Genomic DNA, 13,030 nt, shown 5'->3' on the forward strand with positions numbered 1-13,030 from the left:
CTTGCTTTCTCCTGTCTGCAAAGTGTTTACCTTCCCTTTATCCTTCCTCTCTCTTTTAGTCAAAGTTCAAGCTGTGTGTTTCTCATTTCTCTTTTCCATACAGCCCTGTTCCGCCTTCCCTCTTACCTTCACAGCTTATGATTTTTCTGTCATGCACACTCTGTATTTTGCCCACACTTCCATCACCAACAATGTCCAGTTTGTGCGCGGGTCCTGCACCCCTCCCTAGCCTTGACTTGGTCATTATCCACTCACACCCAGTTCACGACATCAGTTCAGACTTGAGGCTGAATAGTCCCCTGCACTCAGGGCTCCCAGACCCTACATCTAGCTGACACATTCCTCTTCTCAGGACACTCAGCTCTTTGCTGGGGGTGAGCTTTGTGGAGTTGTTGCCATGTGCCCCCCCCCCACCGCAGCTGCTGTCACTGGCCACCAGCCTTTCCATGTCCCCTTTCTTAGACTCAAAGCCCCCCATCCCTGGCCCCGGCTCCAGTCTCACCAATGTCCAGGTTAGCAGGTTCCCTGAAATACGGCAATAAATAAAACTAGTTCAATTGAGGCAAATTTAATGATACATTTTTATTATGATTTATAGACCAAAACTCTGAATAATGGAAAAAAGAGAAAATGATTGCCAAGAACTTAAAACCTGGTGTGAAACAGCCTCGAGAGGCCGCCAAGCTACCCAAGGTTTCAGCCAAGCATTGGGCTCTGATCCTTTCACAGGTTCCAACAGAACTAATCCACTGTCAACCCAACTGACCACTTGCTTCTCCTTTGGTAAAATCTCTTCCTAAAACCATTTGTCCTGAAAAACGGGCACCTGTTTGTCTGTGGTGAGCAATTGTTTTTCTCAGCAATTGGAAGGGTGCTGAGTTAGAGCCCTCAATTTACTTAATAACTTTTGATAGCCTCAGACAGCATTAAATTTCCAAAGTTGGATTTCAGTAGAGAAATTGTAGGCCAACCCAGAGTAAAATATGATGTTTTTGGCTGACCTTGGAATATTACAATCTACTCTGCTCAGGAATTCAAATTTCCCATCTTTACTAACGATAATGTATGATGTACAAGCACTAATAAGAGAAATAAGCAATCATAAACCAATAATTCTGTGATTGATTGGCCTTTCCCATACATATATGAAGCATCTATTGATCTTTCATGTTAGGGGCTGATTGATTGTTCCCTTGAAGAGGTAGTCTCTTGTTTACAAGCACTGAAATAGTGAACTTTGATGGTTAAAAGAATAAAAGTATGAGACATTTTCTGTGAATCTTGTTCCACAGAGGCTTATCGAAGCCCAATTCAATGTGAAAAGAGAACATTTCCATTAGGAACATTCTCAGGGGAACCAGCAGTGTCAAGCAGCTTACTCCAAAAGCCATCATGTGGATTTGAATGGAAGCTATAAGAAGACACCACAACTTTTAAGTCACAGTTAAAGAGATGGCCTTAGAAGGGATAAGCAAGCTTGGTCAGCCTTTGAAGAAGGAATAGACTTGGCAGCTGGAAGACTGAAGCCTTGGAAACCCAGAATGGCAGGATTCTTGATTTCCTTCCACTGTTTTTTAAAAGTGGGGGTAGGGGTGAAATGGCCACACTGGGCCAAAGAGCAGATGCAGGCCATAAAGATCATTGTACTTTCCCCCTAAAGTGCTGGTTGGTCAGCTGTAGAGGGTTCATAAACCCTTTGAGAATCTGATGAGAGGTCTGGGCCTCACCCCAGGGACAAAACACATGTACACATGCACACAAATTTTACACCAGTTTTAAGGAGTTCAAAGATCCCTTCACATCCATCCACAGAGAGGCCATGGGTCAGAGACTCCAGTATACGAATCTGTGCCCTAGAGGATGGTGATTTCCTTTTGTTGGAAAAGCCTAGGATTCACTGAGCCTAGAAATTGAATTCTCAGCCCAAGACTGGATGGTCATTCCAGGTCATGTCTGTGCTACTCCAGGGGAGCCATGGAAGAGCTTAAACAAATAGGAACCAGCAGGGAGGAGAGAAATTAATATGTAGCAATCATGGAGTAAGTGTATTTAATCTCTTTTAAGGCTTATGATAGGCGCCTGCTGGTTTTCCCCCTGATATCCCCTGACACCTACTGACAGGGTATTTGCAGCCACACAGGGACTCAGGGCCCTGTGACAGGAGGAGCACTGAGAAGGGCCATGATAGTCTTGAAGCCATAAACAGCAATAGGAGACCACTGGAGGCAGAGTCAAGCTGTGCGGCGAGCCCGTGGTTGGTGGCCATACTGCTTTTTGTTTATAGAATTTGCTGTTCTTTTTATGGCAGGTTTGGTAGGGGTTTTTTTCCTCGTTGATGGAGATTAGCAGCACAAATCCTTTTATGGCAGTGTGCAAGCCCCCATAAACACTTTTGATTGTTGCTGATGGTGAGCGCTGTGCCTATTTCAGATTCCCTCAATACTCTGCTCATCCAGGCCAACAGCTTCTCCAACCAGATAACGGAGTCCAAATAGCCAACCTTCGTTTTTAAGACTCCTTCATCTGAGGGGTTCAAGGAGGTGGGGCAGGGTTGCTGTTGAGGAAAACAGATGTTTGATCAAGCCCAGAAATATTTATGACGAGAACAAACCACACATTATACTATTTTTGAGTGAAAGTCTTCTTGAAAGATTTTGTGGCAAGAAGCAAGCACTGATGTAAAGGGTTTGGTTTTTTTTTAAATAGCTTTTTATATTCTTATCCAAATCATCTTCACTTAACCATTCTGTATAATTAACAGCTTAGCTCTACCACACACAGTGTATAGAACAGAGAGTTACGGAGTGGGGAGCCTGTATAATTCTGATTCCCCAACATTGTCACTTGCAGGTGTGCATCCCCACCTTGAAAGTAGAAACACTTCCGCATTGAGGATTTCAGGTCTCCTGGGACTGTCTTAGACATTTTTCCAGTCAGTCCTTCCAAACACCTGGGCAAAAAGAAGTCCAACTTTATTGAAAATGTTGATACCAGGAATTCAGTTCTCTCTGCCATCCCAAAACTAAAATCCAAGAATCCGCAACTTAATAAAAAGGCAGTAAATTAGCACCTCTAGACAAGAGCAGAGTTCATTCAGAGCTGGGGTCTGCCTGGCTGAGCCAGTACTCTCTCCATTTTAATAGTTTAATAAAAATTAGCATAATTAACGAACATCTGTATGATCCAGAGTGGTGCAATTTGGCACTTGGAAACGAGGGCTTAAACATGATTGCTGTGAGTTTAATGTTGTTTTAATTCTTTTTGGCACTGTGCAGTGAAATAAACGTTTGGTGGTGATAGTTCTCGGCCGGATCTCATTTGCATTTTTCTCCCTTTGATTATGAGCAATTGTGGACTCCCCAGCAATTCATCAAAGTAGAAATTATTTTAAAATACCTCGTGGTGTTCAGACTGGGCTGGAGCAATGCATGGTGGGGTGGTGATAGGAGAAGAAAAGGCTAGAAATTTCCCATTCATGCTTTAAACATCTCAGCCCTGTAGGCTTTTTCAGATATCCAGCCAAGGGATGAAATCTGGAAAAGACAGTCAGATCCCAAGACCTGTAGGTGCTTTGATTAAGCTCCTAGGCTACCACAGCAGGATGCATATAGTCTCTGAGACTGTGCCATCCTCCTTCCACTTCTGCTTGCTCTTTTGTTTTGAAGGGCAGAGAGTTGATTGCACGCACCCCGGTTCCCACCGCTGTGGTGAGAATGCCACATCTGCGGTCGGCAGGGTCAGTGCTCCCCTCGAGCAAGAGCGCACTGACTGGGAGCCGGCCTTTGCAGGTGTCCTGCTGTGCCTCATCTGCTTCCCGTCTGCACCCTCTTCGAGTTGGCAGAGAGCACCTTCCCAAGGCTCCTGGCCTTACGGCTAAAGGGGGGTGCTGCCAAGCGTGCGTCAGAGTCGGAAGTCTTGAACAGTCCCTGGGGAGAGACTGCCCTAGCCGAGCCCCTCAGGTGACGAAGAGGACGGCACGTGGCAGTAGAAGACCACACCTCACACATGTGTAAGCAAGCGGACTTTAATCAAAAGACTGTCAGACAACATGGTGCCCACCCTCTGCCAGTGAGGTAGAAGAAGAGCTGAAGCTAGAGTTTTTAAGATAGAGTATGCGTTTCCCCCGCCCAGCAAGGCCCTGTCGACATGGCCATTGCAGCGACGTACTAATGCAAGGCAACCCTACCAGAAAACTTACTTAAGGCAGAAACTGCCCTAACTTCAGTGTTGGGAAATGGACAGTAACGTAACTCGTACCAAGAGGAGCTTTAAAATGTCCTGACGTGGGAATTCCCTAGCGGTCCAGTGGTTAGGACTTGGCACTTCCACTGCCAGCCCTGGGTTCAATCCCTGGTCAGGGAACTAAGATCCTGCAAGCCTTGTGGCGTGGCCAAAAAATAATAATAATAAAAGAATAAAATAAAATGTCCTGACAGGCATAGGCTGAGGAATTCTGGGTAATCTCCCACACAGCAGTGCAGACTGTAGGGGGAAGCTGGCCTCCCTCCTGGGGGAGGGGGGCAATGAGAAGGTGCTGTGGGGACAGTGGGGGAGGGGAGCGGACACATTCATTTATTTATGACAGATTTTTAAAAGGTAATTCCCTGTTCCTTTTAGGATAAGCTCAGTAGTCTCACTTCTTATGGCATCTGAGAGGCTCTTCATGGTATTTAGGGAGCCATTTGGAGAAACTGTCTCCAAAGGCAATTGCTCTCTTCCTGCCACAACCAGTTCAATCACCAGGGAATATCTTGGAGTTGGTTGTAACTAAATCTGCTCAACTGAGAGTACAAATCCCCACTGTTCCCTTCATTTCTTCATAACCTCATTTAACAAAGTTTTTTGGGCCCCATTCTGTGCCAGGCACCATGCTGACTGCTAGGAATACAAGAGCAAACAAAACCAACAAGGTCCCAGCTCCCACAGAACTTTCCACCCAGTGATTGGCAGTGAGACAAAGGCCGGCAGATACAAGACAGCGTGATGATTCATTTCCAGGGAAGCACAGGGCACAGCGCTGTGGACCACAGAGCTGGGGCCCTCAGAGAGTGGCGAGGAGAAGCTTCTGGACAGGCCAGAGAGACTCAGGAATTGAAATCTGAAGGCTGCTTAGGAGTCAGCCCTATGGAAGGGAGGAGGGAAGTAGAGGCTAAACATGCAGAGGAAAGGCTCCATGGTGAGAGACCCTGAGGCCCACGGGAGTAGCAAAGACAAGTTCTGTTTTACTAAGGGTCCACTAGATTTAGGGGATAAATGACAATGCTGGGCAGTGAGTGGAACTAGGTCATGCAGGGCTTTGCCCACCTTTTTAAGAAGTTGACAGTAGGCTGTAGGAACTCACTAAGGTTTCAAGCAGAGCCATGATATTATCAATGTGCCTTTTAGAAAGATTCTGGCTGCAGAATGAAAAACAGATTGGAGGAGAACAAGAATGGAGACACAGAAACCAATTTGGAGGTTGTTTCTGTAGTCCTCAGGAGAGGTGACAGTGACATGACTCTAGGCTATTGCCAATGGGAACGGAGAGAAGTGGATGGATTCCAGTAATATTTTGGATAGAGAAATTGACAGAACTCAAGGACTGATTGGAAGAGGAGGGTGAAATTGGGAATGACTCTTGGGTTTCTGGCTTGAGTAACTGAGTTACTCAAGCATAGCGGTACCACTCACTGAGACAGAGAACACAGGTGGTCAAGATACTTTGTGAATGGGAATGGATACAGAGGCAAGATGATGGTTAAATTTAGGACACAGTGAGTTTGAGAAGCTTGATGGACATGCACTTGGGTACTGGGATCCAACCCTTAGATCTGGGCTGGAGCTATGGTTGTGAGTCACTTACACAGGCATGGTGGCTAAACCACAGAGGTGTATAAGATTGCTCAAGGAAAGTGCATCAAGTCAGAAGAAGGCCAGGACAGAAATCCTGGAAAACCACATTAAAAGGAGGAATAGAGGAAGATGAGGAGAATGAAAAGAAGCAACCAGAGAGGGAGGTAGGAGGGAAACCAGGAGAGTATAATTATAGAAATTAAAAGAAGAAAATGCCTCAGGAAGGGTCCATAGTGCCAGCAATGCTGAGAGATCAAGTAAATTAAGGATTGAAAAGTGCTCATAGAATTTGAGCAATAAGGAGGTTATAGGAAGCGTAAGTGGAATGACGGAGGCTGAAGCCTGATTAGAGTGGCTCAAAGAGTGGATAGAAAGCAAGAGGTTGGGCTTCCCTGGTGGCGCAGTGGTTGAGAATCTGCCTGCCAATGCAGGGGACACGGGTTCGAGCCCTGGTCTGGGAAGATCCCACATGCCGCGGAGCAACTAGGCCCGTGAGCCACAACTACTGAGCCTGCGCGTCTGGAGCCTGTGCTCCGCAACGGGAGAGGCCGCGATAGTGAGAGGCCCGCGCACCGCGATGAAGAGTGGCCCCCGCTTGCTGCAACTGGAGAAAGCCCTCGCACAGAAACGAAGACCCAACACAGCCATAAATAAATAAATAAATTAATTAATTAATAAAAAAAAAAAAAAAAAAAAAAAGAAAGCAAGAGGTTGGGGCAGTAAGTGAAATAAATTCTTTCAATAAATTTGACTGTTAATTGGCAGCATAGACTAGTCAAAATGGGAAGCAGACATGCATTAGGAACTAAATAATTATTTTCAAAGACGAAAGAAACTTGAACACACTTCAATGCTGACGTAAGGAGCCATTTACATTAGAGGCAGAGGTCAGACTTCTCAGAACCTGGTCTCTAAGAAAGCAGAAGGGTTACAAGTGCACATTAGGTAAGTTCCTGTTTGGGTGGCTGAAGGTTGACAGATCTGATGGCTTCTCTTTTCTCTTTGAAGGTGGAAAAGAGGTCAGCTGCTGAGAGGAAGGGGAGAGGCAGAGTTAGAGGAGGGGAGATACACTAACAAAAAAAACCAAAAAGATAACCAGTTGAACCAGAATTTTAGTGTGTCAGCAACCTAGTTTTCCTTTTTTTCCTAGAACTCAGCAGCCGGGTGGGCAAAAGGCAGACAGTTGGCTCCATGGTACCCAAATCCAGTTGAACTGGAATACATATATTTTCCATGTATTCCTAAATTTCACTTCCTTCAAAAGAAGGAAAACATGTTCTAGTGCTTTCAGGAATAGTCCTATAATGTTCAACATCTGCTGTGCTTTTTTTTTTTTTTTTTTTAATTTTTATTTATTTATTTATTTATTTATGGCTGTGTTGGGTCTTCATTTCTGCGCAAGGGCTTTCTCTAGTTGCAGCAAGTGGGGGCCACTCTTCATCGCGGTGCGCGTGCCTCTCATTATCGTGGCCTCTCTTGTTACGGAGCACAGGCTCCAGATGCGCAGGCTCAGTAATTGTGGCTCACGGGCCTAGTTGCTCCGCGGCAAGCTGTGCTTTTGAGAAGCTCTTCTGTATTCAAGGAGCTCCGTTCTCAAGCCTGTGAGCTCCACTCTCAAACCCTTCTTTTAAACCCTCTCTTTCCCTTTCTTGTTTGCCCCTCCCTGTGGCTCTTACGTCCTGCCTGTCATTATTGATGGACCTGTCAACCTCTGACCTCTTCCAGGGGAGGAATCTAATGTTTAGAGTACCTACTATGTATCAGGCACTTTGAATTGTTTTTATGTCTGCGGCGTCACTTATATTCCCCACAACAGAAGGGTGATATTATCCCTACTCTTACAGAAGAGGTAGTTAAAGCCAGGAGACCCTCCAATCACATGGCTACTAAATGACCAAGTGGGGACGAGATCCCAGTCTGACTCCGAAGCCCATTGCTCTATGCTGTAAACTCCCAGGGAGCAAGCAGTGTTCTGATTCATCATCCACCTCATGGGAACTCAACACTTTACACATAGAAGGTGCTTGGTAAATATTATTGATTTGAACTATGACCTGACTCCCTGAATACTTTAGTGCTCTGGCATTTTAGGGTGTGCCCAACTTTCCCCAAAGGAGCCGTTCCACTCTGCTTGGTGAAAGACATGCTCTTTAGGTTCAGCAATGGCACCAAATGTGCTAAATTTACAATGCAGACAGAAAGATGGCAAAAGAAAAGCAGTTTTTCTTCCTTCTAGATAACTTTTAAATTTAGTAATCCCATCAGGGGTGTTAATGAGTTGTACTGACAGTGTCTACAAAGAAACCACCCAACAGAATCTCCCATGTGATCATTTAACAGATTAACAAAGATTAACAGAAGCATGACTAAATTCCAACTGAAACCATCCTCTTGTCATTTTTCAGGAATATAACATGTATGGCTGGTGGGTTGGAGAACTGAACAGCCTCATTGGGATTGTTCCAAAGGAGTATCTCACCACCGCCTTTGAAGTGGAAGAAAGATGAAGCCCAGGTATCAGAACTATTGCCAATGAATTTGTTGGCCATACCTTCGTTTCTTTATGAAGAATGAGAGTTGCCAGTGAAGTAGCTTTTCTTCATTTCCAAAAGTGATGCTGGTAATTCACCATTGAAAGAAGATAAGGCTGTAATTGTTTTTCCTAAATTGGGGGACTGTGTCAGTCAGGATTAGGTTCAACTACATGTGACAGAAAACTCAAAATAACAGTGATTTAATTAACACAGAAATTTATTTTTCTCTTCTGTAAAAATCCAAGTAATCCAAGGTATCTAGGTCCCAGGTATCTTCTCTTTTTGCCCTACTGTGTGTGGTCAACATTCCCAAGGTTACCTCATGGCCCAAGATGGATGCTCCAGTTCAAGCTATCATGTCTGTATCCTACCCAGCAGGAAAGATAAAATGACAGGAGAAGGGCACACCCTCTCCTTTTAAGGACATTTCACAGATGTTGCACACACCACTTCTGCTTACATCCCATTGGCCAGAACTTGGACATACAGAGACACCAAGCTGCAAAGAAAGCTTTCTTCTAGGTAGAATCTGTGTCCAGCTTAAAAGTGGAGTGGGGCAGGATAGGGCCGGGGGTGGGTGGGTGGGGGTGGAACTAATAAATTTAAAAGGGAGAATGAATATTGGAGAATTAGGAATTTGTGCCACAAGGATGGGTCTCAGTTTCTTTACGCACAGCTCTCAAATCCAGAGCACCATTTCCCCCAAATGCCCATGTATTGCAATATGATTGGCAAAGATTAGGAATCCAGTATGAGGATTCCTATGGAACATAATCAAATTAACTTTTAGGTAACAAAGAATATGGATTGCATTTTATCAGCAAGAACCACATCATACTTTAAAACAGGGAGTGAGTGTTTGCTTTGGGTGGGGTAACAATAGGATTAGAATTAGGATGGTGATGGAGGACACCAAGGCTAGCATGATATCACTAGCTCCATCTTCTGGCCTGAAATGGAAGCAGCCTTTATTGATGGGGTGAAGGATGTTATGTGTGACAGTGATACAAACTGGCCTTGGAATCTTTCAGACCAGGGCCCACTCTAGTGTGCAGCAGCAGTTGAGTGGTTCATTTAGGAAAATACATAAGGAGAGATCTTACTCTCTGATGCCCCTGTACAATCATGAAGCACCAGCTCGGGCCTCTCGCTCAAGGTTTGACCTTATGATTTTCCGAATGAGGACTCCATTTCCAGGCCATGAATGCAAAAGGCTTGGAATTTTTTTGTCAAATCTAAATAAATTCACCCTACTTCACTCTGTCATTTATTTCATGACAAACTTGTTTATCTCCTCATTCTCTTTGACCCAACAATTCCACATCTAGGAGTTTATCCTACAGTTACACTTGCACACGTGCAAAGTGATATACACACAAGGTTGTTTGTAATAGCAAACCATTGGAAATGACCTAAATGTTCAATAGAGACCTCGCCAAGTAACTGTAGTAATTCAGGGAATTGAATACTATGCCACAGTAAAAAAAAAAAAAAAAAAAAAGGAAGTGCTCTGCACACATGGAATACATTATGAGATATGTTGGTAAGTTTAAAAAAAAAAAGCAGTGAAGGGTAGGTCTAATTCGCTCCATTTGTGGAAAGAGGGAGTCTCCAATTGCTTATATACGTATGAGTTACCGCTGGAAGGAAAAAGATGATAACACTGGTTGCCTCCAACGACAGAGAAACAGCATGACTGTGACACAGAGTAGGAGGGAGACACTTTTTACTCTATGCCCTTTTATAGCTTCTATATTTCAAATCATAAAAGCAAATTTATGTATTTTTCCTCCTTTAGGACACATATCCTTCTCTCTATCCTGCCTTTACGAAGAAACTGATGATCAAGCGCTCCCGCTCCCTATCACAGCCAGCCCACCAACATCATGGGCTCTCCCCTGTACAGAAGAGACCCAAGTCTCTGACACCCACCGTGTAGTAACTGTAAACCACCAATGAGACAAGTGAGAAGAGGCATCTTCAGCAGACCTGTTACTAAACCTGCCTCCTCATAGCTGAGCCCATCTCTAAACATCTCCACATACCCACTTCTGCCTTTTACACAGGCTTGTCACAGAGAAGGTGAGAGAGAGAGAAACCTTTGGAGGAAGAAGTTGCTGGTTGCTTTGGCTGGTTTGAAAAGCACGAATAAACCTCAGATTTGGTTCCTTGCCCTGTGTGATGGTGTTGTGTTTCTTTTTGTACTGGTATCAAAATGCTGGCTCTGGGCATTCTTATCACCTCCAAACAAAGTGGGAAGGGAGGACTTCCCTGGCGGGCCATCGGTTAAGACTCCATGCTCCCAATGCAAGGGACGTGGGTTCAATCCCTTAGTCAGGAAACTAAGATCCCACATGCCTCGCAGCCAAAAGCAAACAAAAACAAACAAACAAACAAAAACCACAAAGTGGGAAGGGAGAGCCTGAAAGAAAACAAAAGCCCAGACAAAGAAGAGGGCTTGCAATTGTCTTTCAGAGCAGAACCATCTCTGGAACCCAGGCTTGCCCGGTTTCTGGTCGGCTTCTCAGACTTCCTTTCATTGCCTACTTGTTATTTTTTCTTTTGTGTTCACTCTGTCTGAAATGAGACAGGGCTAGAAGCGAGTCCTTGGAGTCAGCACATGGGAGAGTTCCCTTTTGGGCCTCAGTTAACAACCCCACTGTGTCCTGCAGGCTGAGGGAGTGCTGTGGGGAGGGCTTGTGTCTATACGACCCTGTTTCCTTTTCCTGTTGCCTGTGCCTAGCACTCGGGTTATCTGTGCCTTCAAGAGGCAGCAAAACATAATGGTTAAGAACATAAACTTTGGGACTTCCCTGGCGGTCGGTCCAGTGGTTGACACTTCGCCTTCCAATGCAGAGAGTGCGGGTTCCATCCCTGGTCAAGGAGCTGAGATCCCACATGCCTCGCAGCCGAAAAACCAAAAAACATAAAACAGAAGCAATATTGTAACAAATTCAATACAGACTTTGAAAATGGTCCACACCAAAAAAAAAAAATCTTTAAAACAGAAAAAAAGAACATAAACTTTGAGGGAATTCGCTGGTGGTCCAGTGGTTAGGACTCAGGTTTTCACTGCTGGGGCGGGTTTAATCCCTGGTCGCCGGAACTAAGATTCCCCAAGCCGCGAGGTGCAGCCCAGAAAAAAAAAAAACATAAACTTTAGGACCAGACAACCTGGAAATAAGTCCCAGTTCCCTGTATACTACATATGTTCTCTAAGAGCAAGTTACTTGACCTTTTACGCCACAATTTCCTCACCTTAGAAGGGGTATACTTCATCTCACCAGGTCATTAGGAGATTAAAGGAGTTAACGTGTAATGTACCTGGAACACCACCTGGCACATAGTAACTGCTCAGTAAGGTTTAGGTATTATTATTGCCTGACTTTCTACACAAGAAATTGTGAGAGATGGGCAACTGAGCAGCTATAGAAATTTTATCTTCGAAGCTGCCTATTCTATTCAGAGCTGTCCTGGCTTGGCAGTAGCCTTCCTCACCTCTTAACAACCATATCATAGCCCTGCAGTAAGACACCATTTCATGTCACCAAAGAGAGAAACTGGGAGCAAACAGGGATGTTGTCAGTGGATTCCAAGTTTCTCAAAAGATCCTATGCCATCTATTCATTTCCAGATTTTTCTGACCCAGGAGTAAAACAAAAGAAAGCTTTGTTATATGTGATGGATAAAGAAGTAACAAAAGGGGACAATTTAAGTCTGGGAGGGGGAAAAAAAGAGAGAAAAGGCACTACAGAACTGTCCATAACGTCCCCTCCACTTTACACAAGGTGCCAAAGGAGAAGCAACCACTAGGTGGCAGCAGATGAGCAGATGAACCAAAGGGAACCAATTGCCTTCCGTTTTAGGAAACTTTGCACCAATCCCAGCCTACAGGTAAAGACAATGGGCATTGTTAAAGTGGTTAATGGAAGGAGCAAACAGAAACCCCTCTGTGCCCAACTGCTCCCTCCCTAGAGAACCCTCAGGGATCCAAGTCTGGAAGGCTGGGTGGCTAACAGGAGAGAATACCACTGTGCCACCGCTCCATGACTAAGACACCAGAAAAGGGGAAACCAGAAGAGGAAGAGGGGGTATCTGGGGCCGGGTAAGAAGGGGAATGAAAAAGGAGCAAGGTCAGGTACTTCTCCACTCTGCACAGTTCAACACTCTCTCAGTGGCATGGCCATTGGCTTCCAGTATTTAAAACAAAACCCCCTTAGTGCAATAGTCCTTTCTATACCTCCAGACCTGAGGAAACCAACCACTTGCCAAACTGCAAAGGTCTTTTGGCACCTCAGTCTACTGCACCACACTCACATTCTAGCTGTAAAACTTAAGAGGAAAAAGTAGATTGGCCCTAAAAGATATAAACAAATGGACTAATTGGGAATCTGGTCCATAGCCATCTGGCTATTTCTGACCTTACAACATGCTGGAAAAGATAGTGCAAGTTCAAGACTATCTACAGACAAAGGGCATTCTCTGTTAGGGGCAAGTTCTAAAGGAGACCTCTGGGAAGTAGTGGATTCCTACAGTCTGCCTGAAGCTAAACCTCACCCAGCAGACCTGCTCAATTCCACAGCTACCATCTTAGCCAACAGCCTCAGAAAGCAACTGGCTAATCAGATTACTGCTTCTCTGTTTGACTCCACTAACCAAATCCC

General features: G+C 44.8%; 2 protein-coding genes across 8 annotated transcripts in view; one reads left to right on the forward strand and one right to left on the reverse strand.

Annotated features, from left to right (window-relative positions):
- The window catches only part of SKAP1 (src kinase associated phosphoprotein 1), a 282,843-nt gene extending 272,306 nt beyond the window's left edge, over window positions 1-10,537 (forward strand). For both annotated transcript variants that reach the window (XM_082441766.1, XM_082441767.1), the window contains exons 12-13: window positions 8,238-8,346; window positions 10,165-10,537. In XM_082441766.1, the coding sequence (XP_082297892.1) occupies window positions 8,238-8,339 (102 nt within the window). In that variant the 3' untranslated portion in view covers window positions 8,340-8,346; window positions 10,165-10,537. The remainder of the gene's footprint in view (window positions 1-8,237; window positions 8,347-10,164) is intronic.
- SNX11 (sorting nexin 11) overlaps window positions 1-13,030 on the reverse strand; it is a 52,182-nt gene that overhangs the window by 21,582 nt on the left and 17,570 nt on the right. For 2 of the 6 annotated variants that reach the window (XM_082441785.1, XM_082441770.1), the window contains one exon: window positions 6,665-6,856. The exons of 2 other annotated variants lie outside the window; for them this stretch is intronic. In XM_082441785.1, coding sequence (XP_082297911.1) covers window positions 6,774-6,856 — 83 coding nt within the window. In that variant the 3' untranslated portion in view covers window positions 6,665-6,773. Of the gene's footprint in view, window positions 1-1,010; window positions 2,951-6,664; window positions 6,857-8,383; window positions 8,450-13,030 lie in introns of those variants that run through there. 2 more of the 6 variants (XM_082441787.1, XM_082441771.1) reach the window with 2 other exon arrangements.

This window comes from Balaenoptera physalus (assembly GCF_965194825.1).
Source record: "Balaenoptera physalus genome assembly, chromosome: 20".
Taxonomy (NCBI): Eukaryota; Metazoa; Chordata; class Mammalia; order Artiodactyla; family Balaenopteridae; genus Balaenoptera; species Balaenoptera physalus.